At 37.4% G+C, this 22,583-nt stretch overlaps 1 protein-coding gene across 2 annotated transcripts in view; it reads right to left on the minus strand.

Annotated features, from left to right (window-relative positions):
* The window catches only part of RLF (RLF zinc finger), a 78,328-nt gene that overhangs the window by 23,297 nt on the left and 32,448 nt on the right, over nt 1–22,583 (minus strand). Inside the window, exons 4-5 of one of the 2 annotated variants that reach the window (XM_043875807.1) lie at nt 20,480–20,612; nt 15,220–15,422 (exon numbers count right to left, since the gene is read on the minus strand). In XM_043875807.1, the coding sequence (XP_043731742.1) occupies nt 15,220–15,422; nt 20,480–20,612 (336 nt within the window). Of the gene's footprint in view, nt 1–15,219; nt 15,423–18,360; nt 18,424–20,479; nt 20,613–22,583 lie in introns of those variants that run through there. The other variant, XM_043875808.1, reaches the window with a different exon arrangement.

Below are 22,583 nucleotides of genomic sequence, written 5' to 3' on the forward strand. Positions count from 1 at the left end.
AAAAGATCAGTGATTGTCAGGGGCATGAGAGGAAAGTGAGGGACGAATAGGCAGAGTACTTTCGGGCAGTGACACTATGCTATACGACACTGCAATGGTAGATACAAGTCATTATAGGCTTGTCAAAACCCACAGAATGTACAACACCAAGAGTGAAACCTAATGTAAACTATGGATTTTAGTAAATAATAATGTCTTGGCTCACCTATTGTTAACAAATTTAAGACATCAATGGCAAGATGTCAACAGGTGACTCCAGGGGTGAGGGAGTACATATGGGAACTCTGTACTTTCCACTCAATTTTTCTGTAAATCTAAAACTGCTCAAAAAAAAAAAAAACCAATCTAATGATTAAAAACAATTTGATCGTTTTAATAATTAAATTATTTGTCTTTTTAGTACTGATCTTCAAGAATTCTATATACATTCAGGATTCAAGAATTCAGTTCAATTCTACATATATTCAATCCTATATATATTCTTGAATATATATATATATATATATCACTAGCAAATATTTTCTCCCATTCTGCAGATCAACTTTTCACGTTGTTGACTTTGACATACAAAGGTGGATAAAGTCCTACTTGTTTTTCCTTTTGCAACCTGTTATTGGTGTCAGATATAAGAAACAGCGTAATCAAGGGGCTTAAAGATTAATTATTGTATTTTCTTTGAAGATGATACAGTTTTAGCTAGTACATTTAAGTCTGTGATTCATTCAGAGTTAAATTCTGCATATGGTATTAAGGGTCAAACTTCATTCTGCTACAAGTAGATATCCATTTGTTAAAGAACCAACTACTGAAGACTATTCTTTCCCCCACTGAATTATCTTGGCAGCCATGTAGAAAAGCAACTGGCCATTAAGTGTGAAGGCTTATTTCTGGACTTTCAATTTCAGTCTATTGATTTTTCCCCCCCCCTACCCTTTTGCCAGAAAAACACTGTCTTGATTACTGACATTTTTAGTGACCTTTGAAATAAAGAAGAATGAGCCCTCCAACTTTGTTCTTTTACAAGACTGTTTGGGCTATCCAGGGCCCCTTGAATTTCCACATGAATTTTAGGATCATCTTGTCAATTTCTCCAAAAGAGAAAAATAGAATTTTCATACAGGCAGCACTGAATCTGAGGATCAATCTGGGGAGTCCTGCCGTCTTAAAAGTATTGTTTTCTGGTCCATGAACATGGGATGTTGCTCCATCTACTTCTTTCAACAAATTTTTGAAGTCCTTAGTATACAAATGAGTCTTGTACTTCTTTTAAAAGATTTATTCCTAGATTTTTTATTCTTTTTGATGCTATTGTACATGGAATTGTTTTCCTAATTACATTTTCATGTTGTTCGTTGTTAGATGTATATAAATAAAAATCATTTTTGTACATTGATCTCATTAGAATCATTTATATACAAGATCATGATACATGCAATCAGAAATACTTATACACCTTCCTTTTCAATCGAGAAGCCTTTTAGCTATTTCCCTGCCTAACTGCTCCAGCTAAAACTTCCCATACAATACTGAATAGAAGTAGCAAAAGTAGACATTCTTGTTTTGTCCCTGATCTTATGGAAAACCACTCAATCTTTCATCATTTAGTATAAAGTTGGCCGTGGCTTTCCTCAAATGCTCTTTATTGGGGCGAGGAAGTTTTCAGCTTATTCCTAGATTGCTGAATGTTTTTAACACAAAAGTGTGCAGGATCTTGTTAAATCCTTTTTCTGCCTCTGATGACAAAGACAAACATACCTTTTGTCCTTTATTCTATGGCACAGTATTTACATATAACCTACGCACATATAACCTTCTGTATACTTTAAATCACCCCTAGATTGTTCATAATACCACCGTGCCTGTCTCTCTGTGACACTATGGATTGTAGTCCTCCAAGCTCCTCTGTCCAGGGGATTCTCCAGGCAAGAATACTGGAGTGGGTTGCCATTTCCTCCTCCAGATCTTCCTCACTCAGGAATCAAACCAGTGTCTCCTGTACTGCAGGTGAATTCTTTACCCTTGAGCCACTGCGGAAGCCCAATACAATAAAAAGGTATGTACAGTTGTTGGAGTATATAGATTCAAGTTTTGCTTTCTGGAACTTTCTAGAAAATATTCCCCTGAATATTTTTAATCTGTAGTTGGAGGCAGAACCTATGGATACAGAGTGCAGACAGCATTTCTTTATTTTATATTGCTGGGTTTTGTTGAGGATTTTTGCATCCATACTCATTACAGATATTGGTCTGTATCTTTCTTTTGATGTCTTCGTCTGGTTTTGGCTGTCAGGATAATAATGGCCTCAGTGCATGAGTTTGGAAGCATCCCCTCCTCTTTTACTTTCTAGAAGACTTTGTGAAGGACTGGTGTAAATTCTTCTATAGGTGTTTTGTACAACTGACCAGTGAAGGTGTGGGTTTTTCTTTATGCGAAGTTTTAAAATTACCTACTCAATCTCTTTACTAGTCATAGGTATGTATATTCAGTTTTTCTTTTGTTGTTGTTGTCTTTGTTAGTTTTAGTAGCTTGTTTCATTCTAAGATCTGCCCATTTTATCTCAGTAAATCCAACATTTTGACATACAGTCATTCAAGGAATACTCTTATAACCTTTATTCCTACAATGTCAGTTGTCACGTCCTCTCATTTGTTCCTGATTTTGATAATTTGAGTATTCTTTTTTCATGTTCAGTCTAACTAAAACTTTATCAATTTTGTTGATCTTTAAAAACAAAAGCAACTTTTACCACTTTTTCTATTGATTTTGTTTTCTTTATTTCATTTATTTACATTCTAATCATTATCCTCCTCCTTCCTTCTGCTTGCTTTGGGTTTAGTCTACTCTTCTTTCCTGACTTTTAGGGCAGAAGGTTAAGTTATTCATCTGAGGTCTCTTTTTTTTTGGCCACACAATGCGGCTTGTAGGAGCTCAGTTTCCCAACCAGGGAGTGAACCCAGGCCACAGCAATGAAAGCCTGGAATCTCAACCACTAGGCCACCAGGGAACTCCCAGGATCTTTCTTTTTTAAGATTGACATTTTACAACCATAAATTTCTACTAAGTGCATCCCCTAACTTGCATCCTCTAAATTTCAGTGAGTTGTGCTTTCATCATTCATCCCAATGTGCTTTCTAATTTACCATTTTTTCCCTTCGATCATCTGCTTGTTTTGAGGTGTAGTTTAATTTTCACATTATTTGTGAATTTCCCAATTTCTTTCTGTTACTGATTTCTAATTTCATTTCACTGTGGCCAAAGAACACACTGTATGATTTCAATCCTTTTAAATTTACCAAAGTTTGTTTTATGGCCTAACATATTTCTACCCTAGAGAATGTTCCATGTGCAATTGAGAATTCTGCTGCTCTTGGATACAGTATTCTACAGATGTCTGCTTGGTCTAGTTGGTTTACAGTAGTGCTCAAGCCTTCCATATCCTTGTTGCCTAGTTGGTTTATCCGCTACTCAAAGTGGGGTATTAAAGTCTCCAACCTTTGTATCTGAATTGTCTATTTCACCCTTCGACTCTGCCAGTTCATATATTTTGGGGCTCTTTTGTTCCTCATGGGCTTCCCCAGTGGCTCAGACGGTAAAGAATTCGCCTGCAATGTGGGAGACCTGGGTTCGATCCCCGAGTTGGGAAAAGGACATCTTTTTTGGGTGCTAGTTCTAGAAGGTCTTGTAGGTCTTCATAGAACTGTTCAACTTGAGCTTCTTCAGTATTACTGGTTGGGGCATAGACTTGGATTACTGTGATACTGAATGGTTTGCCTTGGAAACGAACAGAGATCATTCTGTCGTTTTTGAGACTGCACCCAAGAACTGCATTTCAGACTCTTTCGTTGACTATGCGGGCTACTCCATTTCTTCTAAAGGATTCCTGCCCACCGTAGTAGATATAATGGTTATCTGAGTTAAATTCACCCATTTCAGTCCATTTTAGTTCACTGATTCCTAAAATGTCTATGTTCACTCTTGCCATCTCCTATTTGAAACCACTTCCAATTTACCTTGATTCACAGAGCTAACATCCCAGGCTCCTATGCAATACTGTTCTTTACAGTATAAGACTTTACTTCCATCACCAGTCACATCAACAAGTGGGAGTTGTTTCTGCTTTGGCTCTGTCTCTTCATTCTTTCTGGAGTTATTTCTCTACTCTCCTCCAGCAGCATACTGGGTATCCTCATAGGACTTCCCTCATAGCTCAGTCGGTGTCTGTCTCTTCATTCTTTCTGGAGTTATTTCTCTACTCTCCTCCAGCAGCATACTGGGTATCCTCATAGGACTTCCCTCATAGCTCAGTCGGTAAAGAATCTGCCTGCAATGCAGGAGACCTGAGTTCGATTCCTAGGTCAGGAAGATACTCTGGAGAAGGAAATGGCAACCCACTCCAGTATTCTTGCCTGGAGAATCCCATGGACAAAGGAGCCTGGCAGGCTACACTCCATGGGATCGCAAGAGTCAGACATGACTTAGCGACTAAACCACCTCCACCACCGACCTGGGGAGTTCATCTTTCAGTTTCATATCTTTTTGCCTTTTCGTACTGTTTCCCTGTGTATGGGCTACCTTTTTTTTTTTTAAATAAGTGAATATTTTAAAAAATATATTGTGGCAACTCCAGAAATCAGAATCTTCCACCTCTTGGGGTTTACTATTGTTACTATTTGCTTAGTGATTTTCTTGGAATAATTCTGTAAAGTCTATATTCTGTCATATGTGGTCTCTGCTTCATTAGCTTAATTCAACAAGCTGAATATGTTGCCTAAATGGCATGAAAAAGTAAGTCTACTTTTTAAAAAAAAATTATTTTTTGTTGCACTGGGTCTCTGCTACATGCAGGCTTTCTCTAATTGCGGCAAGCTATTTTTTCCAGTTGCAGTGCATGGGCTTCTTATTGTAGTGGCTTCTCTTGTTGCAGAACATGGTCTCTAGAGCATGAAGGCTTCAGTTGTGCATGGGCTTAGTTGCCCCAAGGTATTATGCGAAATCTTCCCAGACCAAGGACTGAACCAATGTCCCCCTACATTGGCAGGTGGATTCTTTACTAGTGGACCACCAGTAGTCTTTCTGTTTTTGCCAAACAGCTCTGTGTGTGTGTTGGGGCATCCTTTCAATATTTCAGTAGGAAGTTAAAAGCTCTGCCTTGCCCTTCATCTCCTACCTGTATGGAGCCTCTCGGTAAAGAAGAGTGAGGGATTATAGCCTTTTCAAGTCATTCCTTGGCAGACACACAGCACTATACATTTGTGCTACCTTCCAGAGTACTAGGAAAACATCAGAGGTTTTCAAAGTCCTCTATGGATATCCTTTATCTCAGTTTTTCTTTTTAAATTTTTTGTCAGCCTTTTGTTACCTGAACTGGTAATTCCTCCTCAGACAAATGTCATGTTAAACAATTTCCAATGATTCTTTCTGATAAGTGCCCTGGAACAGATCTTTTGGCAGAGTGGGATCTGAATCAAATAAAAACAAATGCTGAGAGCAGAGGTTTTCGGAATGTTGCCAAATAGGTCAAAGAGTGACAATTCTGTGGAGATGGGCTTTTGCAGAGTTTCAAAACCATTCTGCTTCCTCAGGTGGCTGCTAGGAAGCTTACTGATTCAAGGTTCAAATGCCACCAAGCTCACTGTTCTGACATCCATGTGTTTCTCTTGAATAAAACTTCCTAGGATTATGGTAAGCCTTTAATTTCTGGAGGTCTAAAAAAGTGAATGCCCTCCACTCTCTGGTTTCAAATGCTGATAACTTGGAACTCAATTTCCAGCACCAAACATTCACCAAATCTCACACTGCGTGAACACTGTCTGCTGTTGGTTCTCCCTTGTGTCTTGCTCATCTTTGTATTCCCAGTGCCTACCACAGTCTCCAATGAATATATATTAAATGACTGGAAGGCATGCCTGTATTATTTCTTATAGTAACAGTGAGAATGTACTATTATCTCAAAATAAAATGTCTTAATTTAAAAAAGAAAAAAGATCACCTTGGCTGTTGTAGAAAATAAATTCTGGGGCAAGAACAGATGTTATTAGAAGGCTTTCATGATAATCAGTGAATTAAACACCAATGGTACAACAGGTAGTCACTGGCATAAAAGAATGTGCATTTAGATGACTTATTTGTCTTCTTTAGTTATCATCATGCTTAGGCTACCAAGGTAAACTAGTATTCTGGCCAGTGACATTACTGTAATATTTTAACGTTTACCTTTCTCAAGAACAATGGTTTTCAATCTAGTATTCTCCTGATCAGTTCTGGGGTATAAGGCAAATAATTTGTTCCTAATGAAGTGAAGCGAAGTGAAGTCACTCAGTCATGTCCAACTCTTTGAGACCCCATGGACTGTAGCCTACCAGGCTCCTCAGTCTGTGGAATTTTTCAGGCAAGAGTATTGGAGTGGGTTGCCATTTCCTTCTCCATTGTTCCTAATAGGAGATCTTAAAAAACAAGCTGGTAAATGTTTCTTTCAAAATAGAGACAAAGTGGATTTAAGGTTATCCATATAATGAGATCTCTCTCACTTGCATCCCTGAGTAGGAAAAAGGGAGGAGTTACTCTTAGCAAGTCTTCATGTCGAACAACCCTGAGTCTACTTTGGGAGAATTATTCATCAGGTTCACAGACATCACCTGAAAAAAAGGCTGTACTTCTAAACACCAGGTTTCTTTTAAACTGCAGCAATACTACAGACCAACACTATGCTATCAAGTTGGTCACTTGTATGTTTCTTGAAGAAATAAATGGTCACTGATGCTTCTGATTAAATCCTATGGCTTAATCCTATGAGTATCTGAAAGATACCTGAACTGTCCTATTGAATTCTTGAAAATGACTGTGTCTGACTAACTCTCCATAATGATCCCTACAGTATAATCATATATCAACCAAAATACCCACATGTAACCCATGAAAGTGGCTTCCCAAGTGGCTCAGTTGGTAAAGAATCTGCCTGCAATGCAGGAGATGTGGGTTCAATTCCTGGGTCGGGAAGATCCCTTGGAGAAAGAAATGGCAACCCACTCCAATATTCTTGCCTGGAGAATCCCATGGGTAGAGGAGCCTGGCAGGCTACAGTCCATAAAGTCACAAGGAGTCAGACACTACTGAAGTGACTGAGTACAACCCATGAAAGTAACAGTAAAAGTGAGATCCAAATATATATGAGTTCTAGGAAGAAGTTTCTTCAGAGTTAGTTAAAAGAACTCTGGGGGACTTCCCTGGTGATCAGTGGTTAAGAATCCACCCTGAAATGTAGGGGACGTGGGTTCAATCTCTGATTGGGAAGCTAAGATCCCACACGCTGCAGCACAACTAAGTCCGCAAGTCACAACTACAGAGTCTGTGTGCGGCAACGAAAGATCCTGCACGTCACAACTAAGACCCAATGCAGCCAAGTAACTAAAATATTAAAAAAATAAATAAATAAAAGAACTCTGCTTTAGGAGATAAATATTTAAATCGGCAAACCTTCCACTTCTTCATACAATCTAACTTTAGTGTATTTTCTGAGTGTACATCTTATTCACCATATGACCATAAGGTTACATGAAGTAAATTATCCAGATTTTAATTACACAGTTTATTATTCCTCATTCAGGATCCATCTTAATCTTATGTAAGCTACACCTGGAATGTGTATGCTCTTGTTTACTGTTTCTTCTATTCCCAAACTGAATTCCCAGTGGGTCCTGTTTAAATGTATTTGCTCTGTTTATCATTTATATACCTAGTGACTGAGTTAATTCCCAACAGTGTTAGACCAGTGAGTAAATCAGGTCCTGTTTGTCTTTGTCTTTTCCTTTTCCCATCAAGAGAAGAAACAAGCCTTGTAACCACATCAGACACTGAAGATATAGTTCATTCAAGGATCAAGACTGAACCTTATCTGTGCCAACAACTCTGCAGACAGAATTCTTGCTCTTCATAGTAACAGAAGTGCTTCATGTTTAAAACAGCTTTATCCTTTATATTATATGTGGAAAACTTGATCTTTGCAAAGATTCTCTCTTTCAGTAATAAAAACATAAAAATTCTGGCTTTGAAGCTGACTCCATCAATTAATCTTAATTGTGCTTGGCTAAATCTTCCCCAGCAGAGGTTTCCCATTACACACACCCATTATTGTGATACCCACAGGTGCCAACACATAAGTACTTTTATTCCCAGTTGTTGCCGAAGTTAATTTGACTCTCCTCCTGAACTCAGAAGAAGATGGCAAATGTGTATGTAACTTTTGCTGCCTTAGAACATATGCTGATTTTAAACCCCAATTAATGAACATCAAGTGATTCACTGGTCTTCTTCCAGAGCAAAATTTTAAGATTTCTTTAACTGTACTCTCACTTGCAAATAAAGCATCACTGGATAAGAGACTAATTATGATGGTACCAGTATTCCTTTAAAAATAATTTTATGAAGCATGCCAAACGTTTTCACATCAACATACTTAACAAATTAACCCCAATCATTATAAAGATATTTTAAGTTGCACCTATACATAAATGTATAAACATGAATGGAATGAAATACCACCAAAATGTTTCCTATGAGAACATGACTCATCAATGTTTACCAACTAGTAATAAGTTGTACAGTGTAAAAAGAGCTGGCCAGGGAGTCAGAGGAGATCTGAGTTCTGGCCTGGGCTTGGACTCAATAATTAGCTTAATGAAGGTAGGGCCTTGGAAACACTACCTCTTGGCCTCAGTCTCACCATTGATAAAACATGGAAGGTTAAACTAAATGATATTTAATGGTTGTAATGCACTAGGAAATCTGAATCTTGCATAGCAAAGGTCAGCAAACATTTTTTGTAAAGGGTCAGAGAGAAAATATTTTCAATGCTGCTGGTCAAATGGTCTCAGTTACAGCTATTCATCTCTGCTATTGTGGAGCAAAGCCAGTCATAGATAATAAACCAATGGGCGTGACTGTGTTCCAGTAAACTTTATTTACAAAAACAAACAGCAGGGTGGATCTGGTCCACAGGCCATAGTTTGCCAGTCCCTGTTGTAGAAAAACCAAATCATACTTCCAATAACCCAACAAATTTGTTGATATCTGTATAACCTCAGGAAGGAATCCTATTTTCTTGCCTTGTTATTAATAAACCAGGAAAGATTCTGTACAAAGTGTCCCATATTCTCCCTTCTTTGCCATTTTTGTCAGCAGCAGAACACTCCCTTTCTTCCAGTCTCTCAAGGTCTCATGAGTCTCTTGAAGGGATCTCTGTACATTATACTCTATTTTGGTCCTGTCAGCAAGCCCCATTCTTTTTCTTCTTGCTAACTCCAATCTCTTCTCCTAAATCTATTTCTGTCTATGCTTCCTAAAACACTGTTTCAATCATTTTACTTCCTATCTTCAAAACCGTCCTAATTTCTACTGCCTCAGAAGTTCAAATGCACTGCCGTTTTCGAGGACTTACTTTGCCCTATCCAACAGGTCTAATTACTTCTCATAAGACCTCAACATCCACTCTTTTCCCCAGGCAAGGTGTTCTCTAGTGGTTCCCTACAAAGTGCACATTCATTTTTGTACCTTTACTATCACATTTATCCCTAAACCATTCTTTTTACCTACAAAAACCCCACCATTATTTCAAGGTCCAACTCAAGGATCAATTTTTGTAAAGCCTTATAAAAGGATCTACACCACTCTACAAAGATATGCTCTCCATTTCTACATAATCTCAGGGAACTATCATATAGTTAAGTATCTTACTACTGTTTCTGGTAACCAAACTAGGCCATACACACACTTCTGTATTTGCCAGTGCCTAATACAATGCTAAAAACAAAACAGGTTTCAAATAAACAAAGTCTGAGAGATTAAAGGAAAAGTTGTTATTATAGAAGAAGAATCAAATCCAAGGTCTAGCAATTTTGCTTCTTCTGAATTCTTTTGGCCTATATCAGGTGCTGAGACTAACCATTACTCCATCTTACTCTGATCAAGCTTCCCAACACATAATATTGCAGCTGTTATTAGAGGCAAGCAATCTTCCATCTCCTTATCCTTGCCAACATTTCAGTGGCTTTGTAGTACAGTCTGAAGTCAGGGAATATGATACCTCCAGCTTTGTTGCTCTTTCTCAAGACTGTTTTGGCTACTTGAGATTCTTCATGATTTCCATACAAATTTTAGAATTCTTTGTTCTAGTTCTATGAAAAGTGCCATTGGCACTTGATAGGGTTTGCACTGAAATCTGTAGACTGCCATGAGTATGGTCTTTTTAACAGTAGTAATTCTTCCAATCCAGGAACACAGTATATCTTTCCATCTGTGTCACCTTCAATTTCTTTCATGAGTGTCTTATAGTTTTCCTTTTTTTTTTTAATAGAATAAAACACTTTATTTCTTTAGGTCCATTTTAGATTCACAGCAAAATTGAGAGAAAGGTACAAAGATTTCCCACTTAGCCCCTGCCACTGCCTCCCCCATTATCAAGGTTTCCCCACTGGAGCATGACATTTGCCACAACTGATGAGACTACTTGACAAATCACAACCACCCAGAGTCCATAGTTTACACTATGGTTCACTCTTGGTGTTGCACGTTCTATGGGTTTGGACAAAGACACAGTGACATGTTTTACACATCATGTTATAGTATTATGGCATTATACATATATTATAGTATAATTATGATACATTATATTATCGAAGAGTAGTTTAATGCCCTAAAATTCCCACTTGCTCCACCTAATCTTCCCTCCCTCCCTTTTCAGACTGACTTCTTCAATTGGTAATATGTATTTAAACTTCCTCCAAGTGTTTTTATGGCTCAACAGCTCACGTATTTTTAACACTGAATAATATTCTTTGTCTGGATGTACCACAGTTTAATCATCCTTTCACCTGTGTGCTTAATCACTCAGTCATGTCCGACTCTTTGCAACTCCATGAACTGTAGCCCACCAGGCTCCTCTGTCCCTGGGATTCTCCAGGCAAGAATACTGGAGTGAATTGCCACTGTCTACTCCAGGGGGGTCTTATAGTTTTCTGAATACAGGTATTTTCCTCCATACATAAACACATTCCAAGGTACTTTACTCTTTTTCATGTGACTATAAATGAGATTGTTTTCTCTGACAGTTCACTGTTACTGTATAGAAAGTGTAAGAGATTTCTGTGTATTTATTTTGTATCCTGAAATCACTGATGAGTTTTATTGAACTCATGATGAACTCTACTGAACTCACTGATGAGCTCTAGTAGTTTTTTGATGATGTCTTTGGAACTTTCTATGTAAAACATGTCATCTGCAGACAGTGACAATTTTACTTCTTCCTTTTCAATTTGGATTCTTCTTCTTTTTTTGTCTGACTACTCTGCAATGAGGGAGACCTGGGTTCGATCTCCAGGGTTGGGAAGATCCCCTGGAGAAGGGAAAGGCTTCTCACTCCAGTATTCTGGCTTGAAGAATTGCATGGACTCTACAGTCCATGGGGGCGCACAGAGTCGGACACCACAGAATGACTTTCACTTTCACTCTGGCTAGAACTTCCAATACCATGTTGAATCAAAGAGGTAAGAGTGAACATCCTCATTCTGTTCCTGATCTTAGAAGAAATGTTTTCCGTTTTTCACCATTGAGTATGATGTTAGTTGTGGGCTTGTCAGATACGGCCTTTGTTATGTTGAGGTATATACCCTCTATTCACACTTTGAGTTTTTTATTTTTTTTTTATCACAAACAGATGCTGAATTTTGTCAAAGTCTTTTTTCATCTATTGAGATTAACATAATTTTTATTCTTCAATTTAATGTGCTGAGTCACACCGACCAATTTGCAGACGTGTGTGTGTTTAGTCGCTCAGTTGTGCCTGACTCTTTGCAACCCCATGGACTGTAGCCCACCAGGCTCCTCTGTCCATGGAATTCTCCAGGCAAGAATACTGGAGTTGGTTACCATGCCCTCCTCCAGGAGATCTCCCGAACCCACGGATCGAACCCAGGTTTCCCGCACTGCAGGTGGATTCTCTACCATCTGAGCCACCAGGGAAGCCCAAGAATACTGAAGTGGATAGCCTATCCCTTCTCCAGGGGAACTTTCTGACCCAGGAATCAACCCTGGGGTCTCCTGCATTGCAGGTGGATTCTTTACCAGCTGAGCTACCAGGGAAGCCCAGATGTCAAACCATAATCACATCCCTGGGATAAATCCCACTTGATCATAGTATATGATCCTTTATTGTTGAATTCACTTTGCTAATATTTCATTGGGAAGTTTTACATCTATGTTTATCAGTACTATTAACCCGTAATTTTCTTTTTTCATGGTGTCTTTGTCTGGTTTTAGTATCAGGGTGATGCTGGCCTTGTGTAATGAGTTTGAAGTATTTTTTCTTCTTAATTCTATTTATTTATTATTTTTGGCTGTGCCTGGGTTTTGTTGCTATACGTGGGCTTTCTCTAGTTGCAGTGCATGGGCTTCTCATTGTGGTGGCTTCTCTTGTTGCAGAGCACAGGCTAAAGGCACCTGGGCTTCAGCAGCTGATGTATGCAGGCTTAGCTGCCCCAAGGTGTGTGAAATCTTCCCAGACCAGGGATCAAACCAGTGTCTCCTACATTGCCAGGTGGATTCTTAACCACTGGACCACCAGGGAAGTCCTGAAGTATCCCTTCCTCTACAAGATTTTAGAATAGTTTGAGGACAGGTATTAACTCTTCTGTAATGTTTGGAACATTCACCTCTGAAGCCATCTTCTCCTGGAGTTTTGTTTTTTAGGAGTTTTAAAAACAACTAACAATTTCATTACTGGTAATTGATCTGTTCCTATTTTCTATTTCTTCCTGGTTCAGTGTTGGGAGAGGTACATTTCTAGGAATTTGTCCATTTCTTCCAGGTTATCCATTTATTGGTATATAGCTGTCTGTAGTAATTTCTTATGATCTTCTGTATTTCCCTGGTGTCAGTTGTGAGCTCTCTTCATTTCTGAATTGATTTGGGCCCTCATTTTTTTCTTGATGAGTCTGGCTAAAAGACATCAAATTTTGTTTATCTTTTCAAAGAACCAGCTTGTTGAAAGTTTCAATGATCTTTTCTATTGTGTTTTTTTTTTAATTTCTCTTTCATTTATTCCTGCTTTGATTCCTTATGATTTCTTACCTTCTACACTTTGGGTTTAGTCTGCTAAGTTCCTTTAGGTGTAGAGTTAGGTTGTTTACTTGATATTTTTCTTGTTTCCCAAGGTAGGCTTGTATTGCTATAAAACTTCCTCTTAGAAGTGCTTTTGTAGTTGGTTTTAGTGATGTCTTGGCTGGCACAAGGCAACACCATAGCAGAATATGTTCAAGGAGAAAAACGTTAAACAGTAAGTTCAGAAAATTCCTTTGAGAAATTATACTGAAAGGGGAGGAGAGAAACGAGGTGGTAGCTGAAAGAAGCATTTCTTTTTAAAAAATGGAAGAAATAACAGCATAAGTGCTGTTAAGATGGTTACAAGCAGAGGGGGAATTGATAATGCAGTAGAGAAAAGGAGAACTGCTGCAGCATTAACCTTGAGGGGACAAGAGCAGATGGGATCTCGTACAAAAGTCAAGGAGACTGTCGGCCTTTGCAGGGGAAAGCAGATATAGTTTATCCTTAGTAACAGAAGAGAAGGTGTAAATACATAAATGCAGGTAGGTCAATAGAGGTCATGGAAATTCTCTTCCAACATTCCCAATTTCCTCAGAGAAAGAGGAAGAAAGCTCATCAGTGGAGACAGAGATGGGAGAGAAGATGCTGTAGTACAGGTTAAAAGAAAAATTTAAGAGTATGAAATAGTAACCTCAGAGAGTGGGAAAGTGAACAGACTAAAGAAACACAGTGTGACTCAATTAAAGTGAATCAGTTGGCAGGTTTTTCCCCACCCAAACTATTAATGCAGGTAAAGATACAAAGGAGGTGGAGATGTAGGGATAATGAGGATACACGTTAGCCAAATAAGTATAATTATGGAAAAGACCAGCAGAGGAGTTGAGGGTATATGCAAAGAAGTGATAATAGTGATTGACTATGGAAAGCAGGGTAAGGAGGGAAGTGAGTATATGAGAAGAGTGAAGGAGAGTGAAAAGTGGATGGGACCGATAGATTTGTTGGTCCTGGTGGAGTCTGTATATTAAAGTCTAAAGATAGGGGCTTCCCTTGTAGCTCAATGGTAAAGAATTCACCTGCCAATGCAAGAAACATGGGTTTCATCCCTGATCTGGGAGGATCTCACATGCCAAGGAGCAACTAAGCCACACTCTTGAGCCTGTGTTCTAGAGGCTGGGAGCCGCAACTACTGGAGCCTGCTCGTCCTTCAGCCCCAGCTCTACAATGAGAGAGGCCACTGCAATGAAAAACCCGAGCACCACAACTAGAGTAGCCCCGGTTCTCAGCAACTGGAGAAAAGCCCACACAGCAACAAAGAGCCAGCACAGCAAAAAATAAACAAATAAAATTATTAAAATGGAAAGACAGTTTCACTTGGAGAATGAGATATTTACAGCTGAAATTGTCATAGACGTTTAAGAATCACTACAGCATAGAACCAGATCCTTGTGATTCCTTCATTTAACAAGTTCAGTGTAGAGGTAAAATGAGAATCCATATTAAGACCTGAATGGCAGGTAAGAGAATTAAAGATAGATGATGAAATATAGCCTTGGAATTCCTTATTTTTCTCTGCATAATTTATCAAAAGACTAAGTCCAACTTTTCTAAGGAAAACAATGATTTAGGCTAAAAAAAAAAAACCCACCAAAAAAACCCATTTGTCTGCCTGATTATCGTTCAAAGTGTATCCACAGGTTCTAAAGTCCTATACTTCTCTGCTTACAGATTTAAATGTATAAAGTAACTTAAGCTAACTGCCATTATCTTTAGTTTTATCTCTTTTTTTTTAGTTTTATCTCGACACCACTATTAATAATGTCTACATTTCCCAGAGAAATTGTTAGTTTAAGAAGAAGAAATGACTTTCACATTTAAACATTTCAAAACAAACCATCAGCCAAATTCATAAGCATTTATCTGCATATTTTTAAGTATCTACTTTTCAAATACACCTAAAAGACACAATTTTATATTCAATGTGCTGAAGAGTTAAATATACAATTAAAATGGTACTTACCAGTAGCCTGACCAAAAAAAAGTCTTAGTTTTCATCCTGTCATGCAAAAATTATTAAAATCTAATAAACTTATTGTGTGAATGACAACAGCAGTTACTTGCTTTACCTACCTCCTTAATAGCCTCTTCATTAGGAAGAATGGAACATAAGCATGTGATATATGCTTGCTGAAAAGATGACACATTTGAAATTTCTTTAGATTCTGCACACAGTTTTGATAAAGCTGTAGCCTGGGGGATGCAGTTAGATTTCAACAAATGTTTTATTCGCATTTGCAGAAAGAAAGGTCCTTCTTGTGCAATCAATTTATTGACTAGAAAAAAGGAAAAATAAAACAGTTTGATAACATACCACATAACATATCAAGGTTGTGAAGATGAAAGTTTGATATCTTTTGTTGTTGTTGTTTTTTTAGCAGATAAAAGGTCAGTTGACATAACTAGAAGTTTACTCTGATCTCTGTACTCATTTAACAGAGCAAAGAGCAAAATAATGTTGCTAATTATTCCCATATTACTTAGCAGTTTTACTTTGAACATCAAACCATTAAAAAAATTTTTTTTTAACTCTATTTTTTAGCCATACCAAACGGCATGTGGGATCCTAGTTCCCTGACCAAGGATCAAATGAACCCGTGCCCCCCTGCATTGGAAGCATAGAGCCCCAAACACTGGACCACCAGGGAAGTCCCACAAACAGCAAACCTTTTAATAAAGCTACTACTAGCATTTCACCAAAATTTATTCTTTCACTTTCTCCTCCTTCACATCCTGATAAGGATAGTAAGGAACAGTGAAATGAACTATAAACATAAGAACAAGGAAAAATGAAGTATCCTGTGTAATATTAACAACTACCACTTAAACACTCATGAGGGACCAAGCTTCTGAGTGTTTTTACACACCTCTCATTTATTCTTCACACCACCACCAAGGCAAGTATTGTTATCCCCGGTTTAAGGTTAGGAAAATCAATACTCAGAGAAATTAGGTAACTTGCCAAGGATTCCAAAGTCAGTGGTGGTCTTTCCTCTAAACCAGGCATTTCTCAAAGTGTGTTCCACCGAGCAAAAGACCTGAGAGATAGTCCTAGAAAAAAAAAGGATTCCTTGGTCAAATCTCTGAACAGTCCTGCAATGAAGAAAACTGTTCACTCTTATTTAAACCCAATTTTACCCAAACTGATTTGACCAGAGAACCCTTTTACACATATCATTAACATGACATAAAGTCCATGTTCCTGGTTCAGTACACACTTTGGAAAATGCTGCTTGGAGCAGTACTCACATTGATTTTTACAGTGTTCTGAACAAGCCCTTGACTTATAAATAGTAAATATTCAATAAGTGTGTGGCACTGTTACACAGTATTACTTAAAGAACAGAGGTGGGAATGTACATGTTAAGATGACTTGCAAGCGAACACTTTAGGTGTTTTAGATGGTTCACCTAACACAGTGTTTCTCAAACTTGAAAATGCCTTCTGAATCACTAGGGAAATCCTATTAAAATGCAGATTCTAATTCAGTAGGTCTGGAATGGGATCTGAGATGGTGCTTTTCTAATAAGCCTCAAAGATAACATCCATGCTACTCGGTCTACAGGCCACATGTGGAACAGAAATCATTAAAATTAATGATAAACCACCAGGGTTGGGGGAACCACTGGCCCAATCTTAACTACATATGAGAATCAACTGTAGAGATTTTTTAATTTTCTCTTTTAAAAAAATAGGTAACATTATACATGCAAATAACACAAAAGTCAAAAGGCCCACAAAAAGATGTACAGTTAAAAGTTGTTTCCCTTCTACTCTGACTCCAGTCTCTTAGTCTCTTTCCTTAAGAAACAACAATCATTTTTGTTTATCCTTCCAGTACAGTTTGTTAATCCTTCTGAGTACAGAAGACCTATTTCTTTTCCTATTTAATATATCATACAGGTCATTCTACCACATCACTGTACACTGAGAGCTCAATACTTTTAACAAGTGTGTATTATTCCACTGTACAGATCAATTTTAACTAATTTAACCAATCCCCTCCTGATAAACTTGCAAGTTGTTTCCAATCTTTGGCAGTTGTCAATAATGCTACAACTTACAGCCCTGTACAGAGACCATTTCAGGATGCATGGTTAGAAGAAAATTATAGAAAAAATTCCTAGAAGTGAAACTGCTGCCAGATTGATATTCAGAGATTGTGCCAATTTATACTCCCAGCACGCACAGGTGGAAGGGCTTGTTTCCTGCGGCACTTCAAAAAGGTCAGTATTCAGAGCTTCAACTCTGGAGACCCTGATTTAGCAGATGAAGCCTGGACCTGGGATATGTGTCTGTGTGTTCTGGCTTTAAATTCCACAGATACTCTGATACACAGTCAAGGTCAAAAGGCATGGACAGAAAATAGATCACTTGCATTTGGACTTCTTTATTTTAGTCCCACAAGCACTAAATTCCACAAAATGAACTCACAATCATATCTCAAATAACTCCTCATTTCTTACTTCTATTTTCAGTAATGGTATTCGCTCAATTTTTTTAAAAAATGAAATTCTGGAATTACCCTTCCTTGCCAACTCCTTTCCTAAGAAAAACAACTTAGTTACCGTGTCCTAGCAATTCTTTTAAAAATTCTCTCCAACCTAATTACTTCATGTTATTTCTTGCCACATCTGTCCCCTCCATCCTAAACTGCCTGACATCAGATTATGCTCCATTGATCTACTCTATCAAGTATATGCATTTTCACAAATCTCACACCTGAAAACAGGTATGTTAGCTATACAGCCCAATCCCTTCTAAATTCCCCTAACATTTTACTTCTTTTACCACACTTATTTTTCTCCTTACATATAGTAATTAATGATCAGAGTATATAAAGGCTAAGATCTTAGATTTTGGAATCAATTAACTGAGGCCAAATCATGACTCTCACACATACTAGTTGTGAGGCCCTTGGACAAATCAGACCTTCCTGAGTCTCAAGTTTCTTCAATGATGAGAAGCTTACCTGGCAGAGATGAAAGGATGATAAATGAAATACCAGAATGCAAGGAAGACACTGAACACAGGGGCCAGGGAGAGTGAACGCTCAATAGTACTGCTATTATTTGCTCTGATATCGACCTGATTATACAATCAGCGATTTGAGGACAAATACCATGCCTTGTTAACTTTTGGGTAAAACCATGTATTTAGAAACAAAATGGTTATCACTTTTAATCAATCAAAAACTTTTAAATATTTCCTCACCTGGGTTCAAATTCTGTCTCCACAATTTTAACTATATGGCCTTGCCCATGTGTAATCTCTCGCCTGTTGAATGGATTAAATGAGACGGAAAGAACTAATACAGTGCCCATCACATAACAGGCACGCTATAAATTACAGCTATTATTTCTATGAGGTAAAACTACTTTACTCAATAGATTACAGTCACAGTTAAACCACTGTATCAATTTTTAACACAGAAATCAAAGCTGCATTTTAAAAACACTTTGTTATGTTAAAATCAATCCTTACTTAACTGTATTTTTAAAAAGGAATCCATCCATACACTTCAATATTTAAAATGACACAATAAAGCGTACACTAAGGGAAATCAGTCCTGAATATTCATTAGAAGGACTGATGCTGAAGCTGAAACTCCAATACTTTGGCCACCTGATGCCACCTTCATTTGAAAAGACCCTGATGCTGGGAAAGACTGAGGGCAGGAGGAGAAGGGGATGACAGAGGATGAGATGGTTGGATGGCATCACCAACTCAATGGACATGGGTTTGGGTGGACTCCGGGAATTGGTGATGGACAGGGAGGCCTGGCGCGCTACGGTTCATGGGGTCACAAAGAGTCGAACACGACTGAGCCACTGAACTGAACTGAACTGAACAAGAAACTGAATACTATTAATTCCAGAGGTAGGAGGGTGAAATATTTGATTAGTTACATCAGGAAAAATAAACGAGGGACATTTAATGCAATTCCATGTCTTCCCTCTGGAGCTTGAACCTGTCTAGAAAGGTCATGCACTCTTCACTCCTGGATCCTTATCTGGGAATCTGCTAATTCTAGGATCCTTTTGCAATTATTTGGAGTTGTCCTCTAACACTTAAAAAAAAAAAAAAACTTCCCAGGTGGCACTAGTGGTAAAGATGCCTCCTGCCAATGCAATTTTTAATAACGATAAAGGCAATCACTGGGCGTCCACCTGCCCATATTTACAAAAGGATGCCATTTATCAAGAACCTCAACGTAAAACATATATACAAATCTATTTCTATTTAACAGGTCTTTTTTTTTCTTGTCAGTATAACTGATAAGCAGTAGAATTATCAGAGGTAAGGGACCAAGAGAAAATCTAAGCACTCTTATTATCAATGATCACACTATAAAGAAAAACGCAAATAACATGTATACAATAGGTTATCAAACTTGGGGAATGAATAAGTTAACTGAAATATTTTAAGACGTGTCTCCATGCTTCAGTTGTGCCCATTTCTTTGCGACCTTAAGGACTGTAGCCCACCAGGCTCCCGTGACCATGGGATTCTCCAGCCAAGAACACTGGAGTTGGTTGCCCCGCCCTCCCTCCAGAGGAGCTCCCTGACCCGGGGTCAAATCCGTGTGTCTTAGTCTCCTGCTGGCGGGTTCTTTCTCATCAGTGCCACCTGGGAGGCCCATATTTTAAGATATCAACATACAAAAGGCCTGAGACTTGAACTAAAGATATATCAAAAGTGTAAATAAAAAACTGTTTTGAAACTCATTCTTATTCGAGAAACATACTTAAGAAAGATGTGATCCTTGTTAATTTTCTACTAATTTAAAGCAAACAAAATCATAATTGTTGGACATGTAAAATGAGATATTTTGTGCATCTAAATGCAAATACATCAACCCAAATCCGTAAATCTGTTGGTCTTCAACTGACAATTCTTAAATAAAAATTTTCTTCTTTGTACATCTCTATAAAATGCTAAATTCCAGTGTTTCATAAATCTAAAATAAAAAGTAATTTTCTGCCATAGTCCTCAGCTCTAGTAACCTAAACAAAATATAAGCAAAGCTCTACTATATACGCAGGACTAGAAGCAGATTATTAATTTCTATCACAGGAGCTCTATATAAACATTGTTATTCAAAGCAATATTTAAAAACAAGGACAAAGGGATACTTTTAAAACTCTATGTTAAAATTCAAGAATCTTTAAACAAAACATTAAGTGCTAATGGCTAGTTTTTATTATTCAAAGGAGACCAGAATGACTGGTTATTTCACACAGGTGAAATTCACAAAATTTTAACCCATAAAAATTTTTAATTCTCTTAGAACTAAATCCTCCTTCAGTAGTCAGTACAGTTTTAAGCTTACCTTCTTCTGTTTCTACTGGCTGTTGAGACAGTATTTTAAGAAGAACAGGATTTTTCCACACCCCTTCCTTGGTAACATGAACCAGTATTTGTAGGTTATTATTCCCAAATTCCAATAATGCATCATGTGACTCCTAAAAAAAAAAAAAGCATATCCAGAAAACAGGCAATATCTGAAAGTCAATGAAAAGCCCTGTTATCTTGGATTTCCTAAAAATAAATAAGCAGGGGGGAAAAAATAGCTATCCTCAAAGTTTTATGAAATTCTGTTGCTACTTTTAAATAATGAAACTAGGGCATTTTCTCTAAGTTAGAGTACCTTTAAAATGTTTTCCTGAATTCCCCTAGGTAAAATTATCACCACAATTCAATTTACATCCTTGAATTACTAAATTATTTTAAGGTCACTGGCACAGCTTTCTTTTAAAATATTCTGCAGTATTCACATAGGCAACCTATTCCTTCTAACATAAGCATGACAACGATATCTATTCTTATGTATCTTTTTAATTGTTTAAACTCTTCTATCAGAAGACTTTTTACATGACAGATGGCTCCATGGACTTCCAATGCAGGGGCCACAGTTTCAATCCTTGGTTGGGAAACTAAGATTCCACAAGCTGAGCAGCATGACCAAATAAACAAATAAAGACAAAAAATTTTTTAAATAACATCAAATAGAGTCTTCAAAAACTATGGTGGAATTTTAAAAATAATTTCTTGTTTAAGGTAACACTATCCAAAGTCCACATCTTGAAATCTACAATACAGAAATACAAGTGCAAGATGTTCACTCTAGCATTCTTTACAATAAACAGCAAAGAGATCTGGCCAAATAATTTATGGTACAGCCACATAACAGAATCCCAGGCAGTGATCAAGGAAGATCTACATATGCAATCCTAGACATATGTCCACGATAAAATCATTAAGTTAAAAAGGTTGCAAAACATAGGATCTCATTTTTATTTAAAACTCCATTTCAGAATGTATTTTTATATACATAAAGAAAAGGTCTGGAAGGGTTACACAAGCTGTAAATAGTGGTTGAGAATGCTCTCTGTGGCCTGCCTGGTAAAACTATTCTCTTACCAAAGGTATCATCAAAACAGTCTGATGTCTTATCCATTTTTACCTAAAATAAGGAAAATTCAATTTTTCATGCTTTGTATTTCTACAGGGATTGTGTCTTATATTTATCTGTACCTCTACTGTATTTATTTTATTGAACACATATTCAGAAATGTGAATGTATATATCCTGAACTGTCTGATAAATATTTTAACAAAGTTGTACAGGTAGGGAGGAAGACAAATATTTTATTTAGGCATACAATCTAAAAAAAAAAAGTGAAGAGATACTAAGAAAGTATCACTCTGCAAAGGGATACTAATAAAAAATAATAGTAACAGCCCTAATAAGAATAAGTTCATCTGCCCTTCTAGAATGTCTTATGCCAGGGCAAAACTACTGGCAGACCCCAAAAGAGAGAATGACAAAATCAATATGCTCTGTATGAAAGATGATTTTAACTATATGAATACGTGAAGAGTTAGGACATTATAGGGATTAGAACATGCCAAGGACATGACAGAGAATTCTTCTTAAACAGAAAATCTAAAGAGTAACAATTATCCAGGAGTTGGCGATGGACAGGGAGGCCTGGCGTGCTGCGGTCCACAGGGTCGCAAACAGTCAGACATGACTGAACTGAACTGAACATTATATCATTTCGTTTTGGATTAAATAGTCAAGAAGAAATTAATTTTCAAATAATGAGGTATGTCTGTTAACATACAAACCTTGACTTACGCCTGCATGAAACAGGTCCAGGCTACTATGGAGTTTGTGTCCTTGAGGAAACAGTTAAACAAAGCAAGTTCTAGGTATAAATCTAGGTGTTAACTTTAGGCAAGTTAATTCACCTCTCTATGCCTGCCTCCCTATTTATAAATTGTGGTTCAAATGATCTCTGTGTTATATAAGGTTTGCAATTTGATTAAAAGATACAAAATGTAAAAATAATGTAGAGTACTGTTTGCCACATAGTTAATGATAATAACTGAATGATGGCTTTTTTACTTATTATGTCTGTTTTCTTTAAA

The sequence above is a fragment of the Cervus elaphus genome, chromosome 20 (assembly GCF_910594005.1).
Source record: "Cervus elaphus chromosome 20, mCerEla1.1, whole genome shotgun sequence".
NCBI lineage: Eukaryota > Metazoa > Chordata > Mammalia > Artiodactyla > Cervidae > Cervus > Cervus elaphus.